The following is a 19,511-nucleotide window of genomic DNA, read 5'->3' on the forward strand; positions in this document are numbered from 1 at the left end:
TTATATGGTTTAGTGTCTTTTACCTCTCTATTTTTATTCTGGCTCATAAATGAAATTACTGCAATTTGGAAATACAACTCCGGTACCTATGCCTGTTTGCTGGGAAAAGCAGCACCTCACACCATCTGGTGATTGGGAAAGAACTCTATGGGCTGCTATGTGCTGTAATTTTGTAACCTTTGAGGAAGGCAGCTGGATTGGAAATGTGTAATTTGGTTTACATCTGCAGCAAGCTAAGCGCCAGGCCATCAACTTGATGTTTGATTTCCCTTCTTCCCCTCTGTTGAGTAAAATAGTCAAACCCCTGCACACCTGGAGGATTTATCAGTGCAGCCATGTGGGGTGTGAAAACAAATCTGGGTGAGTTTGGGGTGTTTGGATTTTGAGGTTGTGCTGTGCCATTAGTTGTTGGGAAAACTTGAAAAACTTTCTTCAGTTAATAGTGATCGCTGTCTAAAACTGCAGAAGTGAGTGGGTGGGTTTTGATCTAGCTCATATCTAGGAACTCGCTAGAATAGAAGAGTAAACTATGAGCACAGCGGAGCCCACGGGGGTTTGGCCTTCGCAGAAAGGCTGAAATCTGAACCTAGGTGAGAACACGTGGGAGCTCTTTTGGAGATGGGGTTAAGAAAGAGGCAAGGCAGTCTGAGGTATCTCACTCGAGTACTGCTAGATCTTTTCTGTGGCTAGGCAGGGAAATTCCCTGATCCCTCAGATTGTCACCAAAATAGCTCCCCCTGCATTTGGGACCAGGTTTTCAGTAGCTGTTCTTAGTGTGAGGGGCTTTGTGTATGCAGCTCTGGGAGGGGGTGCTTGTGAGTTTATTCCCTGGAATCGTGATTACACAAACTAAATATCTTGTGAACCAGGCAGCTTGGGAGAGCAGGAATGCCTTGTACAAGTGACTGCTCTCACGGAGATGGATGCCAGCTTAAGCCACCCGGCAGTATGTTCCTCCTTAAGCTACGTTTGCACGGGGTGTCACTGCAGCGGGGAGACAGCCGTGAGCGAGTGCTGCTACCGCAGCCATGTGCACTGGCACCCGTGGTGCCTGCTGTCCCCCACGCCTGTGTGAATGCCCCCTGACTGGCACTAGCACCCCAGTGGTGTAGCACAGCTTCTGCTGGGGTTTCTCTGCACAGCCCTGCCTTGCACTGGTGCTGTGACATACCTGCATCAGGCAAAGTTTCTCATCCCAGGCTATAAAGTTTGACATGACAAAATAGGTTTATTTTTTTGATTAAAAAAAAAAAATGAAAAGCCTTGATTAGGTCAGCTTATTTCTTCTGTTTCTGGGCATCATCCCAAATGGTACAATTAACTTTAGTTGTGTACAGTACAAAAATTCTAAATGGTGAAAATATATTCGATTTAATGTCTGATTAAAATTCCAATGAAGCCAAACTGGCCAGGTGTGCCAAGGTCACTTTCCATATGGCCTCAATTTCATGCCTATTATTATTCTGTAACTGATAACCTCTTTTTCTTTTCCAGGGGAGAATGAAATGTGATGCTGTACTGAAAAAAAAAAAAAACCCCAAAAAAACCAAAGCCCAAACAAAAACCCAAACATTTTTTATGCTTGCTCTTGAGGGAGTTCATCCTGTGCATGTCTATTTCACTAAATGTTAAGGAGTTGTATGAAATCTGTGGTTTAGCTACTTGCTGTAATTCTAAGTGTTTGTTTCTGTCTTGGTTTGCCTAAAGTTAAAATGCGCAGTGCCTTGTTCTTTAAAAGGTAACTTGTGTAATCAATTATGTGTATCTTGCCTTCATCTGAGCAGACTTGTTTTGCCTAAGTATGCTACTGAGAAGCCTTCCTTTACAAGACATGGGCCCTACTAGCTATACACTTAAGAATTTCTTGAATTAAACAAAAAAACCAAACCCAAAACAACAACCAAACAAAACAAAAAAAAAAAACCCACCAAACAAACAAACAAACCAAAAAAACAAAAAAAAACCCAACACAAACAACAAACCCACTGCAAACCCCTGAAAAAATGTTCTGGAAATATAACTAAGGAAAAGCTTGTTGGACTTGCTGTTGTATCCAGGCATTTCTTTTAGCATGCTATCTATAGAAAAAGAGCCTCACAAACTAATATAGTACTGTTTGCTTTTGTCTTGCAGTGAGGATGAAATGGAGGAAGCAAATGGAAATAACCCTATTGATATTGAAGTTGAACAAAACAAGGAGAGCAAAAAGGAGGTATAATTATTTTCTTACTCTTATAGAAATGACAGTGCTTACTTACTAGCTACTTCACGTAGAAGCTGACAGTATCTAAATTTTCTTTTTGTGCTTTGTATAGTTGTCATACAAGAAAAGAATTGTCTTCAAAATTATTCTTAGTTGAAGACAATTGTAGACAAATAAATTATGGATGGTGCTGGGAAAATGTTAAGATTTTACCATCCCATGGTAATGTACTATGTGAGTGTTTCTAGTCTCTTTGACTCTCTCTTTGGCTGTGTTAGCTTGAACCACCTTCAGTGATAGTTTAAATCAACCAAACTGTCTAGAGGTGGAGTCGAAGCATTTAGACCACTGAGATGGTTTGGTGGAGGGGAAATATGCCCCATAATCTGTTCTAGGTAGACTAGCAAGAGCATGTTTATCTACACCTTAGACTCTAAGGTAAATTCCTGATGTGCTGAAATCCTCAGCAACAGTCTGAGGATTTTGGTGGTACCAGGATTGTAACTACAGTGGTGAACAGTAAAGGAGAAAGCTTTTGTGTGGCCGGTTTATTCTGTCTGGCAGAGGAGCCTTAATCCGTTATTATGCACGGAATATTTTGTCTACTTCAAATGTAGTAATTGCACCTCTCTTCAAATACTTCATTTTGAGTGGGCATAGAGTTCTGGATGAAAATAGCCACACAAATATAACAGACAGTTTTGAAAATCTGGTCTGTGATGCTTAACAGGAAACTGTACTTTTTTTCATATGTATAACCTGCTGGTTATCTGCTAATAAAAAATGCCTTGCCATTCAGCAGCAGTGTGGGTTGTACGTGCACGTGCATGCTACAGGAAGATATTTACCCTAAGGCCTTCTCTCCTTGAAGTAGATCCGTAGCCTGATTTCTTGTAGCCTGATTTCTTGTAGCCTGATTTCTTGTAGCCTGATTTCTTGTAGCCTGATTTCTTGTAGCCTGATTTCTTGTAGCCTGATTTCTTGTAGCCTGATTTCTTGTAGCCTGATTTCTTGTAGCCTGATTTCTTGTAGCCTGATTTCTTGTAGCCTGATTTCTTGTAGCCTGATTTCTTGTAGCCTGATTTCTTGTAGCCTGATTTCTTGTAGCCTGATTTCTTGTAGCCTGATTTCTTGTAGCCTGATTTCTTGTAGCCTGATTTCTTGTAGCCTGATTTCTTGTAGCCTGATTTCTTGTAGCCTGATTTCTTGTAGCCTGATTTCTTGTAGCCTGATTTCTTGTAGCCTGATTTCTTGTAGCCTGATTTCTTGTAGCCTGATTTCTTGTAGCCTGATTTCTTGTAGCCTGATTTCTTGTAGCCTGATTTCTTGTAGCCTGATTTCTTGTAGCCTGATTTCTTGTAGCCTGATTTCTTGTAGCCTGATTTCTCTGCCACGCTGTCTCTCTCACTCAATTTTTTAATTTTTTCTTTAAAGGGTATATGTAGGAAGACAATACTAGAAATATTTAAAGACATGATTGCACACAGGCAGAAACTAAGTCTTAGAGCAGCTGTTTTGTCAGTCACTGTCAGTGAGATTAATTCCTCTGATAAATTACTTTGAAGGGAAATAACTGAAAGATAACAGCATTCTAGTTTGTTCTTTACCCATGCCAGGGTGCTTCCTAGACTTTCCAGAAAAGCCTGGCTGTTGCTTGCACCAAAGGAGCTGGCATCCCTGATGACTTCCTAGGAGCCAAGTGGATGTGAAGCCACTCATAGTCACCCTTACAAGAAGCTGAGTTTTCAAGCATTAGCAACACCCGAACTAGAAGGGTTCTCACTTGGCTAAGTTGCAGCTGCATACTGCAGCTCTCCAGTGTGTCTGATGGATAACTGCTACTGTCATCTCATTTCCCATTGTTTTAATAAATTTTCAAGTTTAGATTCCTCTATAAGCTCTTTGAAAGCTTGAGTCTATAAGAGAGTTCCCTTCAATCCCTTTTATTTCTTCCTTCCCTACCAGTGCTGGCTTGCTCTGCTGCAGAAGAGGGGAAGGTAGTTCTTCACCAACTTAGCTGCCTCTGTTGTAAGGCCAAACCAGGCCAGATGGCTGATAGCTATCACCAAGACATTTTTTTGTAGGAAGTCTTGTATGGGAGGGGGCTGTCTGCCCTCCTTGTCACACTAATATAGGCCATGGCACTATAATCTGAAAGACATCACCAGAACTCATGGTGCATGTGCAGTCTGGCTGTGTGTGCAACGGCGGGCAGCCTTGTGGGGGCTCTTCTGGGCTGGGATTGTACTGGTGGGTAAAACAAAGCTGACAACCTGCATAGCCTGTTCAGAGTTAATTTGGTTTGATTTTGCAGTGAACCACAGGGGCTGATTGAAAATGCTCGGGGAGAGAGCAGGTATTCAGGAGGGGATTATGTTTTCTCCTGATTGTTCTATTTCTTTTAATGACATGGTCAGATGTGCAGGGGTGGTGATGCACCCAGGACTTTTACCGTAAAGAACCTCCCTGTCCCAGCCGCACAGAGATGGTTTTTCCAGCTCTGAGACGTGTCGGTTACTGTATGACTTGCCGAGTAATACTGGGATTTCTCAGAGTATCTGAAATATCTCATCTGTTTCCTCTTTTGGGGATCATTGGAGGGGGAATCTTCCCTTTTTTTTTTTTTTTTTTTTTTACTACTTTCAGTGTTAGTGCAACTGTTCGGGTTTCCTCAGATAGTAACTCCATAATACTGAGATTGTGAAAAGAGCCGCTTTCTCTGCATCTTCCTTGTTCCTGGAAATGCCTTCCATTTCATCCTCTGCTTTTACAAGGCTTGAGATAGCTTGGTTTTTTCTTCTTACACAGTGAAATCTGAGGAGGGAAACTTGTTTGTATTAAGGGCTTTGTAAGACTGAAGTGCGCTGGATAGCAGTAGCAATTTCTAAATAAACAGAGGAGCACTGCTAAATACCTGCATTTCAATTCTTTCTGCTTTTCATGAATTTATTTAATTCTTCAGAGAAATGTGTGTGGCCAGGAAAGCAAGAGTTTCCAAGACGGGGTGTTCAAATTTGTGCAAGCCTGCACGATGTCACCAGGGCATAGAGGTGTTTGGAGCTTGGAAAAAACGTTCTGCTGGAGCTCTGGCTTCTTGTCCACAACATGAAAGAGCTTCACATTCTTTGAACTGTGTAAAACAATCATTTGAAACTGCTTTCGTTTTTCCTTAACGTTGAGGCTTCTGGGATTGCAGGCATTGTGTGTTGGTCAGCCTACACCCTGAACCTGTCGTGAGGCATTATTGCATGATCCTGTGAAATTCTGCACGGAGATGAAATACGAATAAATCTGAAATATGTATCCATGTTGAATAATTTATGCAGCTCAGTTATCAATGTGCTCACTTCTGAAGCAGAGTGCAGAGCTTACCTCATTTGTTCATAGCTAAACCAGTCTGGTTTCACTACTCCCTTCTGCTAAAAGAAATAGGGTATCCATCCTGCAACAGCAATAGTTAATCTCTTGCTCCTGGGCCTTTCCTTAGGTGTCATCCCTCATGGAGTCCTTTGCACTAAAGAAGGAAAAAAAAAGGTTGAACAGGCAGTTGTCCACATTACCACTCCTGTGGCTCTGGCCAGAGCCCATACGCTGGGGTTCTCCAGCCTTCAGGAAACAGAGCCTCATGCTTACGTGGGGCTTTGTGCTCAGCCTTGTGTGGTTTAAATGCGAGCATTCTAATGCTCACTAATTAGTAAATGCTGCAAACTCTGTAGAAGCTACATGTAACTGCAAATTAGGAGGGAAACAATAGCACCAAGCAAAGCCAATGTGTTTAAAGCTGGAAGTGATCAAGTAGAGGATTTCATATGTGTGGCCTCCCCTTGCTTTTTCTCTCTCTGCCACCCTTCTTCTATTCTGTGCTCTTGGCCAGGCTCCAGCCACTGGGTAATAAATCTTGGGTATGAGCTGCTTGTTGAAAATACCTGCTGGAAGAAATGGTTTTGGTATTAGAGAATCAGATGTGCTCTTGAAGGGTCTGTAGTATAGCGTCCTAGGTAATCTCCCTGTTAGAGGTGTGCACCTAATTCTTTGCTGTAGACAGAAGGCATAAAAATAATCGGTGCTGTGTGAAATACTCCCTTTCCCAAAAGAGCCTTAAATTTTAGTTGTGGGCAAAACTGCATCAGTTTAGTGGAACAGTTGATGTATCAGTGCTATGCAAGAAAAATCGGCTTCCAAGAAACTGCGTAATGATCTAAGAATTACTTCATAGTCACCTTGCTCCTTTATTCTTAGACTTTAAATAGATTTGGTTTATTCTTTCTTCTGTCTGACACATAGGAAAACAAGTCCCTCTGAACTCTTCTAGTTGCATTCTTCCCCTGTCTCCAAACTACTTTGTTTCTTTCTGGTGTTCAGTTAAAGCTGTGTTCAGGCCTGGTGAAGAAAGCAAGAAGAGATGTTTTGGTGTGTTTGAAAATAACCAGAATGTTTACCTACTGTAAAATTGGGTCTTTGTCTTGCAAAATGAAAATGGGCAGAGAAGACAACCAGTATCTCTGTAAACGTTGAAAGCTGCCTAGAAGAAAGGAGAGCTTTTTATAAGACAGCATTTGTATGATATGCAACTTTGAGCAAAAAAAATGTCTCCCTGTCTTTAAGCTATCTTTTTGATTCTCCAAGTTTTGATGATGGCTAAAAGTCATAGAATCACAGAATAGCTTGAGTTGGAAGGAACCTTTAGAGATCATCTGGTTTTGTAAAATGACTGCTGTTTGCCAGGTGCCGCCCACTGAAACCCTTCCTCAGGTGAAGAAGGAGAAGCACAGTACACAGGCCAAGAACAGAGCCAAGAGGAAACCTCCCAAAGGGATGTTCCTTTCCCAAGAAGACGTGGAGGCAGTTTCTGCCAACGCAACAGCTGCTACCACTGTACTCAGACAACTGGACATGGAATTAGTCTCAATCAAACGACAGGTATGAATGGATTAGTTCAAGAATAACTGCTATTTTTGGTGGTAGTGCTTGTCACAGTCTGCAAAGTTTGCAGGAATTAGTAGCTTGACAGTGATGATGCATGTCATTATGTGGCTTAATTGGCAAGCTGTTAGCCTTGTGCTGTAAACTAGTGCAGCCCTGTGTTTTATGTCTCTTAATTCTGTGGGCAAGCCTACCTTAGATATAAAGTGAAACAGGGAAAAGTCCATAGCGCTGGCCTAAAGGATCATTTGTTGGTACTTTTTCCTGCAGTTCCTTATGTTTTAACTGTGAACTTCCCTCGGACCCTGGTTTCAGCAGTATCTGATTTCCATCTGCAGCAGTTTCCTTTGTCTTTTCATATGGTACTTTTGGAACAGGCAGATTTATCTCTTTTATTCTTAGACATGCATCATCCAGACTTTCCTATGTACCTGTTGCTTCCCTGATGGATCTGCCTTTTAAGCAAATGTTTTTTAACTATCTGTTAGTAAAGACAGGTTTACTATGTGAGTCTGTTTCCTAGATCTGAACATTTTCACTGTTTTTAAAGCAGAGATCTGGCTCAAGCTTTTTATTAAACTTAATAGAATTGGTATTTTGGCCTGAAGCCTTTTTCTTGGCACTCTGGGAGAAGCAGAGCTCTCTAGCAGTCTTTGATTCATTACTTGCTATGAACGGGGCCTTTCTTCTTATGCTGGGCTTTATACAGTCCTGGAAGTTGAGGCAGTTCTTGCTCAAAAAAACTTGACACAGGATGGAATAAATTAAATGGGATCTCCTGATATGCCAGCTGCTCCTGCATTCCTTCATTCCAATATAACAAACTTTCTTTTTGGAAAAGGGAGGTTGTGAGAAAAACTGGAATGCTGAGCTTGTGAGGTTCCTGCTGGGGCTGCTGGAAAGAATACTTGTCCAAAGATGATTTTTTAAAATTTTTTTTAATCCTTGTTAAAGGAACGAAACTTTCTTTTCAGATTCAGAATATCAAACAGACAAACAGCGCACTCAAAGAAAAACTTGAAGGTGGTATAGAACAATACAGACTTCCAGAGGTAGGATCATTTTCTGACCTTTGTTTATTGTGGAGATAAATGCTAATCAGTGTTTACATACCAGGGCTATTTGTGTTGCCAGTATACTAGGACCAATGTCCTGTTAGTTGTCAGTGTGAATCAAGAGTGTTACCATTTTCACTGTTGTTGTGTAAGGGAAATGGGAGATGAGAAGAAAGTAAGGGTAGTGTTTAACGTGTGAAAGTGGTTTTTAAGAGAAGTACGGGTATCTCGGATATACTGTGTTTTGTCAGTGTTGTATCCATATGGCCTTGTGAGAGCGGGAGCTGCTTTGCTCTGAATGCCGAGAAATGTAGGAGAGGATGTTTATGGTCCATCTTTCTCTTGGCACTTGGTGCTTCTGCTGTTTTCTTTCCAGCTCTGGTACCTCATGCTGGAAATAATTTGACCAAGATTACAAAGGGTGTCCCTAATAAAAATAAATCGGTGCTGTGGAAGAGCGTGGCTCTTGGCTATCTGCTCAGCCTGTTCCCTATCTTTGTGTGTTACCCTGGCTTAAAGGCACAGTGTATGTCACAGGCGACTGAATGGATGCCATATGCAATTCTTTATTGAAAACATTGTTGCTACCAAAAGGAATGATATAGTTTGACAGTTAATTCCTTGTTATGTTTTCTGAGGCTTTTATGCGCTCAGATACAAGTGAAAATTGTTGCTTATGTAAAGGAAGTTACCTGATTTTTTTTTTTTTTGGATGTCTAGGTCGTTCAGAAATTTAATGCACGTTGGACCACAGATGAGCAGCTTCTTGCTGTGCAAGGTATGGCACTACAAGTTCATTTGTGCTTCAGTTGGTGATAGTGAAAACTGCTGCATTTCAGTGGTGTGTTTACTTTCACTGGCTGATGAGGGATTTTGACGTTGCTGTGTACTGAGGCCCAAAGAACGGAATTGAACAAGGAAACAATATCCCCCCTTCCCCTCCCTGGACAGTATAAATTGCACCATATGAATGTTTTCAAGTAATCTGCGTGTCCAGGCTTTCAGAAAGTGAAACTCTACTGGTGTTAGTGCTGTGCTCTCTGTCTGTGTAACTTCTCAAGTTCTACAGGCAGATTTACACAGGTCTTGTAGGTTTGGCTCTGCCCATCTTTACTACACCTCTGTCATCTTCTCGTCTCCTGGGCTAGTCTTAACTGTGTCTCTTGCCCAGCTTAGACTCTTTTCCTGGATTAAAGTGAGAAAGGCTTGCAACCTTGACAGAAGTTCAGCTTCACATCCTAATGCTGTGACTTGAGCCTGATTTGCGGTCTCTGTGGAAATAACACATTGCTTTTGTTTTTCTTTTTGTTGCTTTTAGCAATCAGGAAATACGGCCGAGACTTTCAGGCAATCTCTGACGTGATTGGAAACAAATCTGTGGTGCAAGTGAAAAACTTTTTTGTAAATTATAGACGTCGTTTCAACATAGATGAAGTTCTACAGGAGTGGGAGGCAGAGCACGGCAAAGAGGAGACAAATGGAACCAATAGCCAGAAGCCTGTAAAATCCCCTGATAATTCCACTAAAATGTCTGAAGAGGAAGATGAGGTAAATCCAATTTAAAAGTCACATAAAATTCCCAATCTGAGCTCAGTTCAGATAGATGTGTGTATGTGTCTATATATATATATACTCTGCAAAAGCCATTTTTGACAATCTTCAATCTGAGCGTATTTCACTTCCTCTGGATATACAGATTCCAGTACTGATTTTGGGAATTGGCAATTCCAGACATATATTAAAGTGGAAAGAGAACAGTTAATTTGCAGCCTTCTGACAGTATCTGTATCTCATCAGCACATGGACATTTTAATGCCTCTTGCTGCCGAAACTGTATACATCTTTATCTCACTTGGACGTTTTCCCTGCACTCAATTCTCCAAGCTGTTCTAGGTTTGGCTTTGTGGGACCGTACAGTCTTCTGAGGCAAAGCTTGCTTTTTCATTTTTGATGATGGAGTGGTTTCACTTGGGGGAAGGGAAGAAAGCTGTAAACAAGGCGAGTGTGTGAAACTGTTCACTCTGGAATTACCTAGAGGCAAAGTTTCCTTGATTTTACAGCAGTTTCTGTGAAGACAGAAATTCTAGAAACAGCTTCTCCTTGATGGAGCTTCACGGAGTTAACACTTCTCCAAAGACAATGTGTGTTTAAAGTTAACTAAGAGACTGCAGAGTGTTTAAATATGAAAATTAGTTACAAAAATGTAATATTAACAGTCTTGCAAAAGAAAACCCCGCTAGAGGCTTGCGTGTTAAAAATGCCTGATCTAGGACTCCCTTTGGCCTAATTCTATAAGACAGCTTGGCACAAAAGCTGTATCTTCTAAATGCAAGCAGTCGACAGCGTAAGGCGAAGCTTGGTTTCACATGGACTCAAGACCTCTCAGCGTACTGTATACTTTTGTTGCCATGATTATGGTTGGCTCACTTGTACATTGCCATTCAGACGTTCAGAGAGCAGAACTTTGTTGCTTCATAAATCCTAATAATGTATTATTCAGAGATGTTTATATTTGGGGAGTAGGTCCAAAGGCATGTCAGATGAACAAAACCAAACTCAAAAACTTGTCTTCTCAGAAGGGTGTGAGTGAAATTGTCTCATTCTTCCAGAATTGAGAGGTGGAGCAAAGCAGCAATGCTACTAGTATGTAACCACCCATTTGAAAGACAGGTAGCTTGTATCGCTGCCTTTTCATGTGACCAGTAGATTTGTAGCTGTTGGCAGTGCAGAGTTTTTCTTCTCTGAGCCCTCTGAGATTCTTCCTGGCGTCAAACACACCCTTGCTCCTGAAAGTTGCAGTCAAAAAAGGGGAGTCTTACTTGAGAGAGAAAATGGTTGCAGCAGGAACTGGGGGTGTGCTGATGTTGCCAGGTGTGTGGATACTGGAGCAATGAGGGTCCCAGGCAAGTTAACAGAGGAGGGAGAGTGAAGGCATGACAGCAAAGTCTGGTAAAATGACTGGTGGAGCAGCAGGTGTGATCCCCAAACTAGTGATTGAAAATGCCCAGGCTGGCATCAAGCAAGTGCTGAATGGTGGAAAGGAGACCAAAACAATAAGCTGGTGGCAATAGTTGCAAAGCCTAGAGTAAAGGCAGCTATTGCGGGTGTCAGGCGATTTACTGTGCCCTGCAATACAGTAAGGGATTAAGGCAGAGCCCTCCTGCAGTAGGCTGACACAGGCAGGAGCCAGACAGGGTGGCAGCGAGCTGCCAGCTGTGTCATATCATGTCAGCTTTACACTAGTACCGTGTGGCTTGTGGTTCTTGATGAAGCCTGTTCTGGACAGTTGGAACTGAGTCATGGCTGGGAGGAGGAAGGTGCTGGCAGCATGGAGGCAATTTTAACTACCAAGCCTGCAGCTTTTTGTAAAAATGCACAAGGAAGGGACACAAGGGTGTCACACAGTGGACTTCTGATGGCTAACATGCTCTCTGAGCACATCAGACATTGCCTCTTAGGCTGGCTAGATATATGTGGTGCTCCTGCCTTCAGAAGTAATGTAAGCCAGTGCTGACTGGGTGCCTGTATGAGCAGTTCTGGGGCCAAAGTGAAATGTCGTTGGGATTATCGCATAAGTGATCTAGGTGGGCTAGGAGGTCCCTCCTGGTCCCTGCTGAGCTGCATAGTACTGGACAGCTGGTGCCTGCTCTTGAGAGCACTTGCACGGGTAGCCAGTCGAGTCAGGTGGACTCAGTCAGCAGAAGTCAGGAGAAAACTGCTGGCCTAACACTGAATTCCCTCAGGTGCTTTCTCCCCTGGCGTGCCTTGTCTGCCTGGCCGCCAGCCTAGTAAAAGCTTCATCAGCCCTCTGGCTGCGCTGGGCTTTCCCCTTCAGTGTGTTTTCGTAGCAAGTGGCCACAATTCCCTTTTTGTTGTTATTGTTTTTGGGGGGTTTTTTGGTTTGTTTTGGTGTGTGTGTTTGTGGTTTTTTTTTTTTTTAAGGAGCGAGGTGATACTGCTGATTATAAAGCAGCCTCAGCTCCGATCTTAATTCTTGTGTGTTTACACTCCTGACAAATCCCAGTGTGGCTCAGAATCGGGGGAGCTGCTGCGATTCCTCCCGTGTGCCAGAGTTGTCTGTTTTGTCACTTTCAGTACCATGGATCTAGGGTGAAGTTTGGAGATGCAAGAAAGCCTCTATGTATATTTATTTTCAAACTAAACGTCTCCTTTTTCTCCCCCTTCCCCCTTCCCTCCAGGCTACTTCTGTTCTTGATGTCAGATATGCATCTGCTTCGTGAGAAGGTGCTGTAGCCTAGAACAATTTGTGTTGACTACTGTGTTATCCAGGATATCAGGTATTAGCAAACCTCAGACAGCCATCTGCATCATATCTGTGGACAAGCAGCTATTACCAAATAAAAAGGCAAACGCTTCCAGTCCTGTGCTACATCTGCCTTAATCTCCCCTCATTCCTCCATACTGCCTCCACTTTCTTTCAAAAGCACCCAGGTAGCTCAGCTCTCCATTTCATCAACGTCCTGCTTAAGCACGGGGATTTCTAGAACCAGTAACATCTGTCTGTAAATTTTGACCAACCTGCAAAAGAAGGAGCTCCTTAGCAGCCCCACAGTAACTCTACACGTTAGGAGTTCTTATAATACTTGGTCCGTAGGGTATAAGTACGTATTGCTGCATGGCCTTGTGGTCTCCGCTTCCTGTGTGTTCTTACGATGACACTATTATTAGTGAGCTTTCTATAAAGGAGAGGTCTGTGCACATGCCAGTGGTGTCGGGTTTGTTCTGAAATGACAGGACATGTTAACAAGCAATCTTGAGTAATGCAAAGCGATAGGAAATGTCATTTCTAAGGTTTGGTCAGTCCAAGGTTGTAGACGTAACTCACTTCTGGTTTGTGCAATTCTTTCCACTATACTTGTGTGTTCTTGCTTCATAGAAAGCTCCCTAATTGAGCGTTTTATTCCTGTATATTTTAATGGCTTTTATTTAGTGCAAAAGGGAATAAGTAACCTGAAACTGTTTGATACGCTATTTAACCCCTGGCATTCAGCATTTGCATTGTAACTTGTTAAACGAGCGCTACACAACTTTCTTTTTCCTGATCCTCTGCGGGATTAAGTCAAAACAACTTTCTCTGGTGCCTCTCCTTTCGGAATATGTGCCTTTTTACATTTGGCTACCATAGGTCACTTTCTGTCCCAGTGTCTCATTCCTCTTCAGAGCGCTGTTTGCCAAAGATATCAAACTACTTGTCCCACTGGAAGTCTGGACGAGGGTTGGACACAAAATTCAACCTTCAGGTAGTTTTTGGTCTCTCAGAAGTTTAGTGAAGAACTGGGTTAATTTCATTGGCCATTTTAACCCTTCTGAAGCACACATCGCTTTCATGTTCTGAACCAAAATATGCAATTTAAAATCTAAGAGGTGCTTTTCCAAATACTTGGTGCATGCAGCTTTCAAATCCCCAGCCCTCTGCTCGGATGACCTGTGCTGTGGCCTATCTAGCTGGCTTGAACCGGAGCTGTTCTTGAAAGTCCTGTATGAGGACTTTTTGCACCTTGAACAAGGTAGCTGCTGACTGCCGAGCAGACAGTGTTCAGAGAAGCTAGAAGCAGCAGTATTACTTCTTGTCCGGTGGAAAGCTGCAAAATAACACTAGTCACAAAGCATTTAAACATGGTTAATTTAATGATGTTGGAAGAACCACCAGGTGTCTTTGCAGGTGGAGAAAAAGGACCTTCTTTCCCTCTCTTCCTCTACAGAGGGTTCAAGCCAAGATGGCACACAGCGATGTAAGGCACCAGCCTCTCTTAACACAACCTGAAATGAGCTAGTCCGTGTCCCGGCCTGCAGCTGAGGTGCTGCAGCTCGAGTCTAGCCCTGAACTTGGTGCTGGTGTTTGGGCTGCTGGGTTGTGCCATGCTGTGTGCTGTGATGGCTCTGTTCTCTGTACCTAGGTGGGGTAGGCTAATGCCAGCTGGCTAACGGAGACAGCTGTACACAGCTCAAGGAAAGGCAGGGGAGGCAGTAGCATCACGGACTGCCAAGGTGGTCTCCTCCTTGGGCCTTGTGTGAGGAAAGTAAATCATCACTGTAAATTGAGCAACAGCACACAGGTGAAGGAGCAGATGGGAATTTCTTAGGGCAAACCGGATGGGGTGTGGAGCCCCAAAAGGGGCTGTTCCAGCCACTTTGCAGCTGTTCCTGAGCAGCTGCATTTTGGTAGCTCCAGAGAGATCCTGTGAGGTGATGGAAGAGAGCTCTTCCCTATCTCTCTGTGTTGGAAACTTGTCGTCCCACGTTTGTGGCAGCATCTCTACAGCTGTTTATCTGCACTGGCAGCTCTGGTGGTGGCCCTTCAGATGTTCCTTCAGTCCTGTGCCAGTTGGAGTTAGTCTCTTGTGGGAAAGGACACTAGCTGTTAGCCAGTGTGAATTAGGATTAAAGACCGGGCAAATAGCACTGTGAATTCAGCTTACAGTTCTGGTGTAAAGCAATGCCGCGCATTAGGAATATTCCAGTATTAAACCTCCTGCTGGTACCAATGCATGGGGACAGGTCCTCGCCAGTGTGGGAGGGGGGTGTGAGCTTGCATCCCACTTGGTGAAACTCATCAGGAGAGGCTTCTGCTGGTGAGTTAAGTTACCTGTGAGGACTTTTCATTGGTTTTTGCCCTCAAATCTGTCCATTTTATGATCAGAAAAGTTGTGTTTTGGCTTCATCCCCAAGGGGTAGGGGAAACATGTATGATTCATGATATTAGGAAGAAAAAAGTTGTTTAATTACTTTTCAGTTGACTGCTATCTTATTGTAGTTGATACGTACAATATAATAGCACTGTATTTTAAATGTTTAGTTTTCTACATTCTTTTTAACTATGGTTTTAAATGCGATAAAATCATTTTAGCTTTTGAAAGTTTAAATGGTTTGGTCTTGATTAGGTGAAGACCCTCTCTTTTTCAAATGGGTCAAGCATTAGGTACATCAACTGGTTGCATTCTGATTGGAAGGGTCCACAAAGATAACTGCGTAAGATAGAATATTCACTTAAATTTTGTTTCTTAAACTATCAATGTGAATGTCATAATTATATATATTTTGTGGAAAATGGGAAATTATTTCTCCTAAGTATAAGTTATTGTGCAAAATATGGTATCATTAAAGAAAATGATAGTTTAAGTTTTAGTTTTAGAAATCTTAAAGATATAAAAGTGTATTGCATATGCATAAACAAATTTCATTTCTTCTATTTAATTTTTATGTAGTTGTGTAAAGTGCTAGATAACTTTTTTTCGCTTATCCATTAAAACAACCTTGTTACTTGAATATTTGTGTTTAACTGGTTTGAAACAGTGATCAATTTTTGTAATATAATCTTAACCAAGGGAAAAAAATACATGCCTCAGTTGTGCTTAACAGTATAGCAACAATGTACAATCAGATGCTTAAGACCATAGTAGCCATAACTGGTAGTGCAACCACAATGGTTGTGTCTTGATATATTTAATACCAATGGGGATAATGAATTCTTAATATATTTTTACAAGTTTGCAACCAGGAAGACCCCATTAAGTATCCACAAGAACACTTTTTTAATAGTTAATGTAAGAGTGAAACTCTTATTCTCTTCAAGCAATGTCCTGACAAACATTTTTTTCCTGTACAAATACATCCGAAACATTGTCTAATAAAATATGCTCATTGTCACTTTAAATTTCGGGTTTTATTCTCTAAATCACTAATATGCTGTTGGTATTCTTGCACACCAAATATGAGCCAAACTGTGCATTACACTAACTTGATCACTGGATTTGTGAACATAAATCTCCAAGTCAATGAAGCGAAAAACATCATAGGTTTTTCTGATATTGCGTTTTTTTTCAAATCTGTATAAAATTATACATAATCCATTCAGCGATGAGTGGTCTGATATCTACTCTTTACAACAAAAAAATAAATAAAAAAATTATTAGCTCCAGCTTGTCTTCAGCAAGTCAAAATCTAGTGATCTTGTGCAATGCCCCTGAAGCAAATACTTTCTGCCACTCCCTGGATTAATGCAGCTTTTCCTGTTGATAGTAAAGCACAATTGCAGTGAAAGTTACAGTTCAGAAGATGGAAGGTCAGTATAGTCTATGCATGTTGTATAATAATGAGTGTTTACATTCATATTCTCCTAAAATAAAATTTATACTGGAGTGTATAGTATTCCATTATGTAGATTTTATCAATTTTGTTAACTGCTTATAGATTGCTTAAAAGAAGTTTTTTCAAGATTTTAAAAGATGTATAAGGTTAAGTTTGCAAATATAATGGAAATGCTGTATAGCTTTTGAAGTGATAAAATACTCATTGGGATTTTAAAGAAAGTATGTTATAATAATGCTGTTGTAAGTAATATTTTAAATGTCTTTTTTGCCTGTTTTCTATTATTCAGCACACTTACTGTGATGAATGTTCATAGCATTATAAAATTGCTTAGCCACTGAAAAGTAACATTTGGTTTTGAATTATTTTACTGTATGAGGAACTGTAGTGGGGTAAATTCCTTTGTGAAATTCTACATAATTCATTTTTCTATGATTTCCAATGTTTGCTGACATCAAATAAAATTTTTTCAAGCCATTGATGTAATAAAATACGTAGTAAAATGTGGTTCTGATATGCAATTGATCCCATGCCTTTCAGGTTTTGGTCAGGGGAACCAGCAGGGGTTGCCTGGTGCAGTTGATGCTGGTGGCCCTGGAGAAGACTGCAGCTCCTTTTTTTGGTGGTGCAGCATATTATTCCCTGCCCTGGCCATGCAGCTGCACCCTTTGCAGTTCTGCTGGCAGCTTTCCTGTTTGGGGGAGCGGTGGGACTGGGGTGCTGGCTGGTCTGGAGGGGGTAGAGCCAGACTGCAGCTGGTAGGGTGTGGATGGCGACTAGCTGGCAGTGTCATTGCTGTTGCAATGAGGACTTTAAGAATAAATTGCTCTCTGCTGCATGCAAAGAGCTAGCACTTGGCCGTACAAGTTAACAAGGTCATGATCTTTGTCCTGAAACGGAAGAATTGCATTTAAAATATGTAGGAAAAGGCAACTCTTACACTTGAAGCTTAGCAGTGTGTAGATGTTTCTTTCGTAGGCGCTCAAACTGGCAGAAAATTTTGCTGGGGTTGAACCTTGGGATTTTCAGGGAGGTAATGTTTTCTGTCTTCACGTGCTGGGTGCAGCTAAGCACTAGATGCGGAAGCACAGGCAAAACGTTATAGGGTAGAAGAGGGGAAACTGCTTTGTGTTACCTTGTTACACTCAGCAGGCAGGGCACCAGCAGTGCTTTGTGACTCTGTGTTTAGCATGGGACAAATGACAAGGAGTTTTCTGCTTTGCTTGCTTGTGTTCAATGCAGCAGAAGTAATACAGCAAGGCACTGTGGTGCTTTCCAGTGCCGTAGTGTATGGAGGGCAGGAATTCCTCATGCCTTTCTGCACTGTGAAGCAAGGTGGGTCGGAGGGAGATGGCCTTAGAGTTTTGGAAGCATGGACAACATTTTTAAGAGTTGAAGGTGTTTCCTTACTGGAAAGCATCTTTGTAATTTTCCTAGTGGTAGAGAATACAGTACCAGTATTGTAAGGTAGTGATCCACTTTTAGTGGAGTAGTTCGACTTGAAGATTTTTTAGCCCTTAAGCTTCAATACAAAGCAGCCCTTCCAGCCCATGTGCCTCCCCAACCCCAAAGCAGAACAAAGAGAAACAAAAGAAAAAGAAGGAACTTCCCTCCTTTCAATCGGAGAGACTAAGCAGGTGAGGAAACTGGGACTTCCTCTGCCTGAACACCTGTGGAATCGTCTGAGGAATCCAGAAGCAAAGGTATAGTAGTGGTAATGCTACTGTTTTTTTAAAAACACAGGTGCTACGTTTCTACTTGGCAATGGTATGTATTTGTAAATGGGAATGCAGTGTAGAATTAATGCTGAATGGAGTTAAAATGGAGTTAAAATATTTAGTATTTGTGATAGCCTGTTTCCTACATAAATTGGTATCTGATAACTTCTAGTGTTGAATTCTTAAGGCGTCAGCACTCCAGCGACTACTGTGGTGTAGACTTTAAGCTCTGGACCTTAACTAAGGGTGGGATTATGTGTATATGGGAAAACCTTCGTTTCCAGATCACATGCATTTGTCTTCCAGGCCTTTCCCATCTCTGCAAGCTGTGGAATGTGAACAATATGGCAGCACTGAGCACTTCTCCCTTGGGATAGGAGCTGCTTTGCAGGATGCGATATGAGCTGGAGTTCAGGCTGAAAGCCAGTGTTGGTGCTGTTTGTGTGCAGAGATTTTAATCTAATCTCCAAATATCAGCTTTAGGAAATAACCATGTAAGTGTGGATTTTATTTCATAAGCCAACTTCCAGCCTGGAAGATACAGTGTGAAGTTTTGAGAGAGAACTGAGTATCAAACCTATTATCTCATTCCCCTCTAAAGTCTGTTCTGGCTTATCCAATCAAATCACCTTTGAACTAATAAAAGCAAATTTAAATTCTGGTCTTGTTTTTAGTACAAAATAAAATGTGCATGTATGTACGTAAAAATAAACAAAAAACCCCCGAAGAAACAAACCAAAGAATGCCGTCCACAGCTCAGCAGAGGGCCTGCAGAAAGATTGTTTGCTTTTGCTGCAGAAGGGCTAGGGGGAGAATTACTGTAAAATATTAAGGGAACTGGTTTCTGAAGTCATCAAGCAGGGAAATCTCAAGGACAATAGCATACGGGAGGTCTGAACTTTTATTGAAGACGGAAAAATCACCTGGAATTTTCCCCTACTGAAAGGGGAGACGTTTGTGTGGAAGAAGGCTGCAGGCATAGCCTGCTAAGGGCAGGGACTTCTAAGATGGGGAAAAACATTGATCGGCCAAGGAGTTTACACTGGGGAGATCTGGAATGCAGAGTAAGAGAAGAACTGACACGTGTTGACTTCTGTGTGTTTCCAGCCAGAGAGAATGGTGAGGCAGAGGTTGGGATGTTTGATGTTTGTTCTGATTCTGGATGGACACTTAGTTTTCACTAAGATAGTATGGAATAAGAGACAGTGTGTGGGGGTGATGGAAATAAAACGTGCACGTGTGAACTGGGAGGAGCTTTTTCCCATCTGCACACTTTGGGGAAGCAGATGTAATTTGTCTGACACCTAGCATATGGAACTGTATGGCTTAGCAAGACCTGAAAAAGCTTTTAAAATGGAAGACAATGCTATGACTGACAACACTGAACTGATTTCTAAAAGAAAAAGATGAATAGGAGCTCTAGGCAGTTGCAGACTTGTTGATACTGCCTTGTGTATTCAAGGTGTAGAGTAAGTTGTGAAGGAAAGGGGAATTAGGTGAATT

General features: G+C 41.8%; 1 protein-coding gene across 1 annotated transcript in view; it reads left to right on the forward strand.

The window, feature by feature from the left end:
* Window positions 1-16,797, forward strand: part of RCOR1 (REST corepressor 1) — an 89,861-nt gene extending 73,064 nt beyond the window's left edge. The window contains exons 7-12 of the mRNA XM_056345961.1: window positions 2,134-2,212; window positions 6,929-7,123; window positions 8,101-8,178; window positions 8,902-8,959; window positions 9,500-9,729; window positions 12,381-16,797. Of these exons, the coding sequence (XP_056201936.1) occupies window positions 2,134-2,212; window positions 6,929-7,123; window positions 8,101-8,178; window positions 8,902-8,959; window positions 9,500-9,729; window positions 12,381-12,422 (682 nt within the window). The 3' untranslated portion in view covers window positions 12,423-16,797. The remainder of the gene's footprint in view (window positions 1-2,133; window positions 2,213-6,928; window positions 7,124-8,100; window positions 8,179-8,901; window positions 8,960-9,499; window positions 9,730-12,380) is intronic.
* Window positions 16,798-19,511: the final 2,714 nt, after the last annotated feature.

This window comes from Falco biarmicus, chromosome 7 (assembly GCF_023638135.1).
Source record: "Falco biarmicus isolate bFalBia1 chromosome 7, bFalBia1.pri, whole genome shotgun sequence".
Classification (NCBI taxonomy): domain Eukaryota; kingdom Metazoa; phylum Chordata; class Aves; order Falconiformes; family Falconidae; genus Falco; species Falco biarmicus.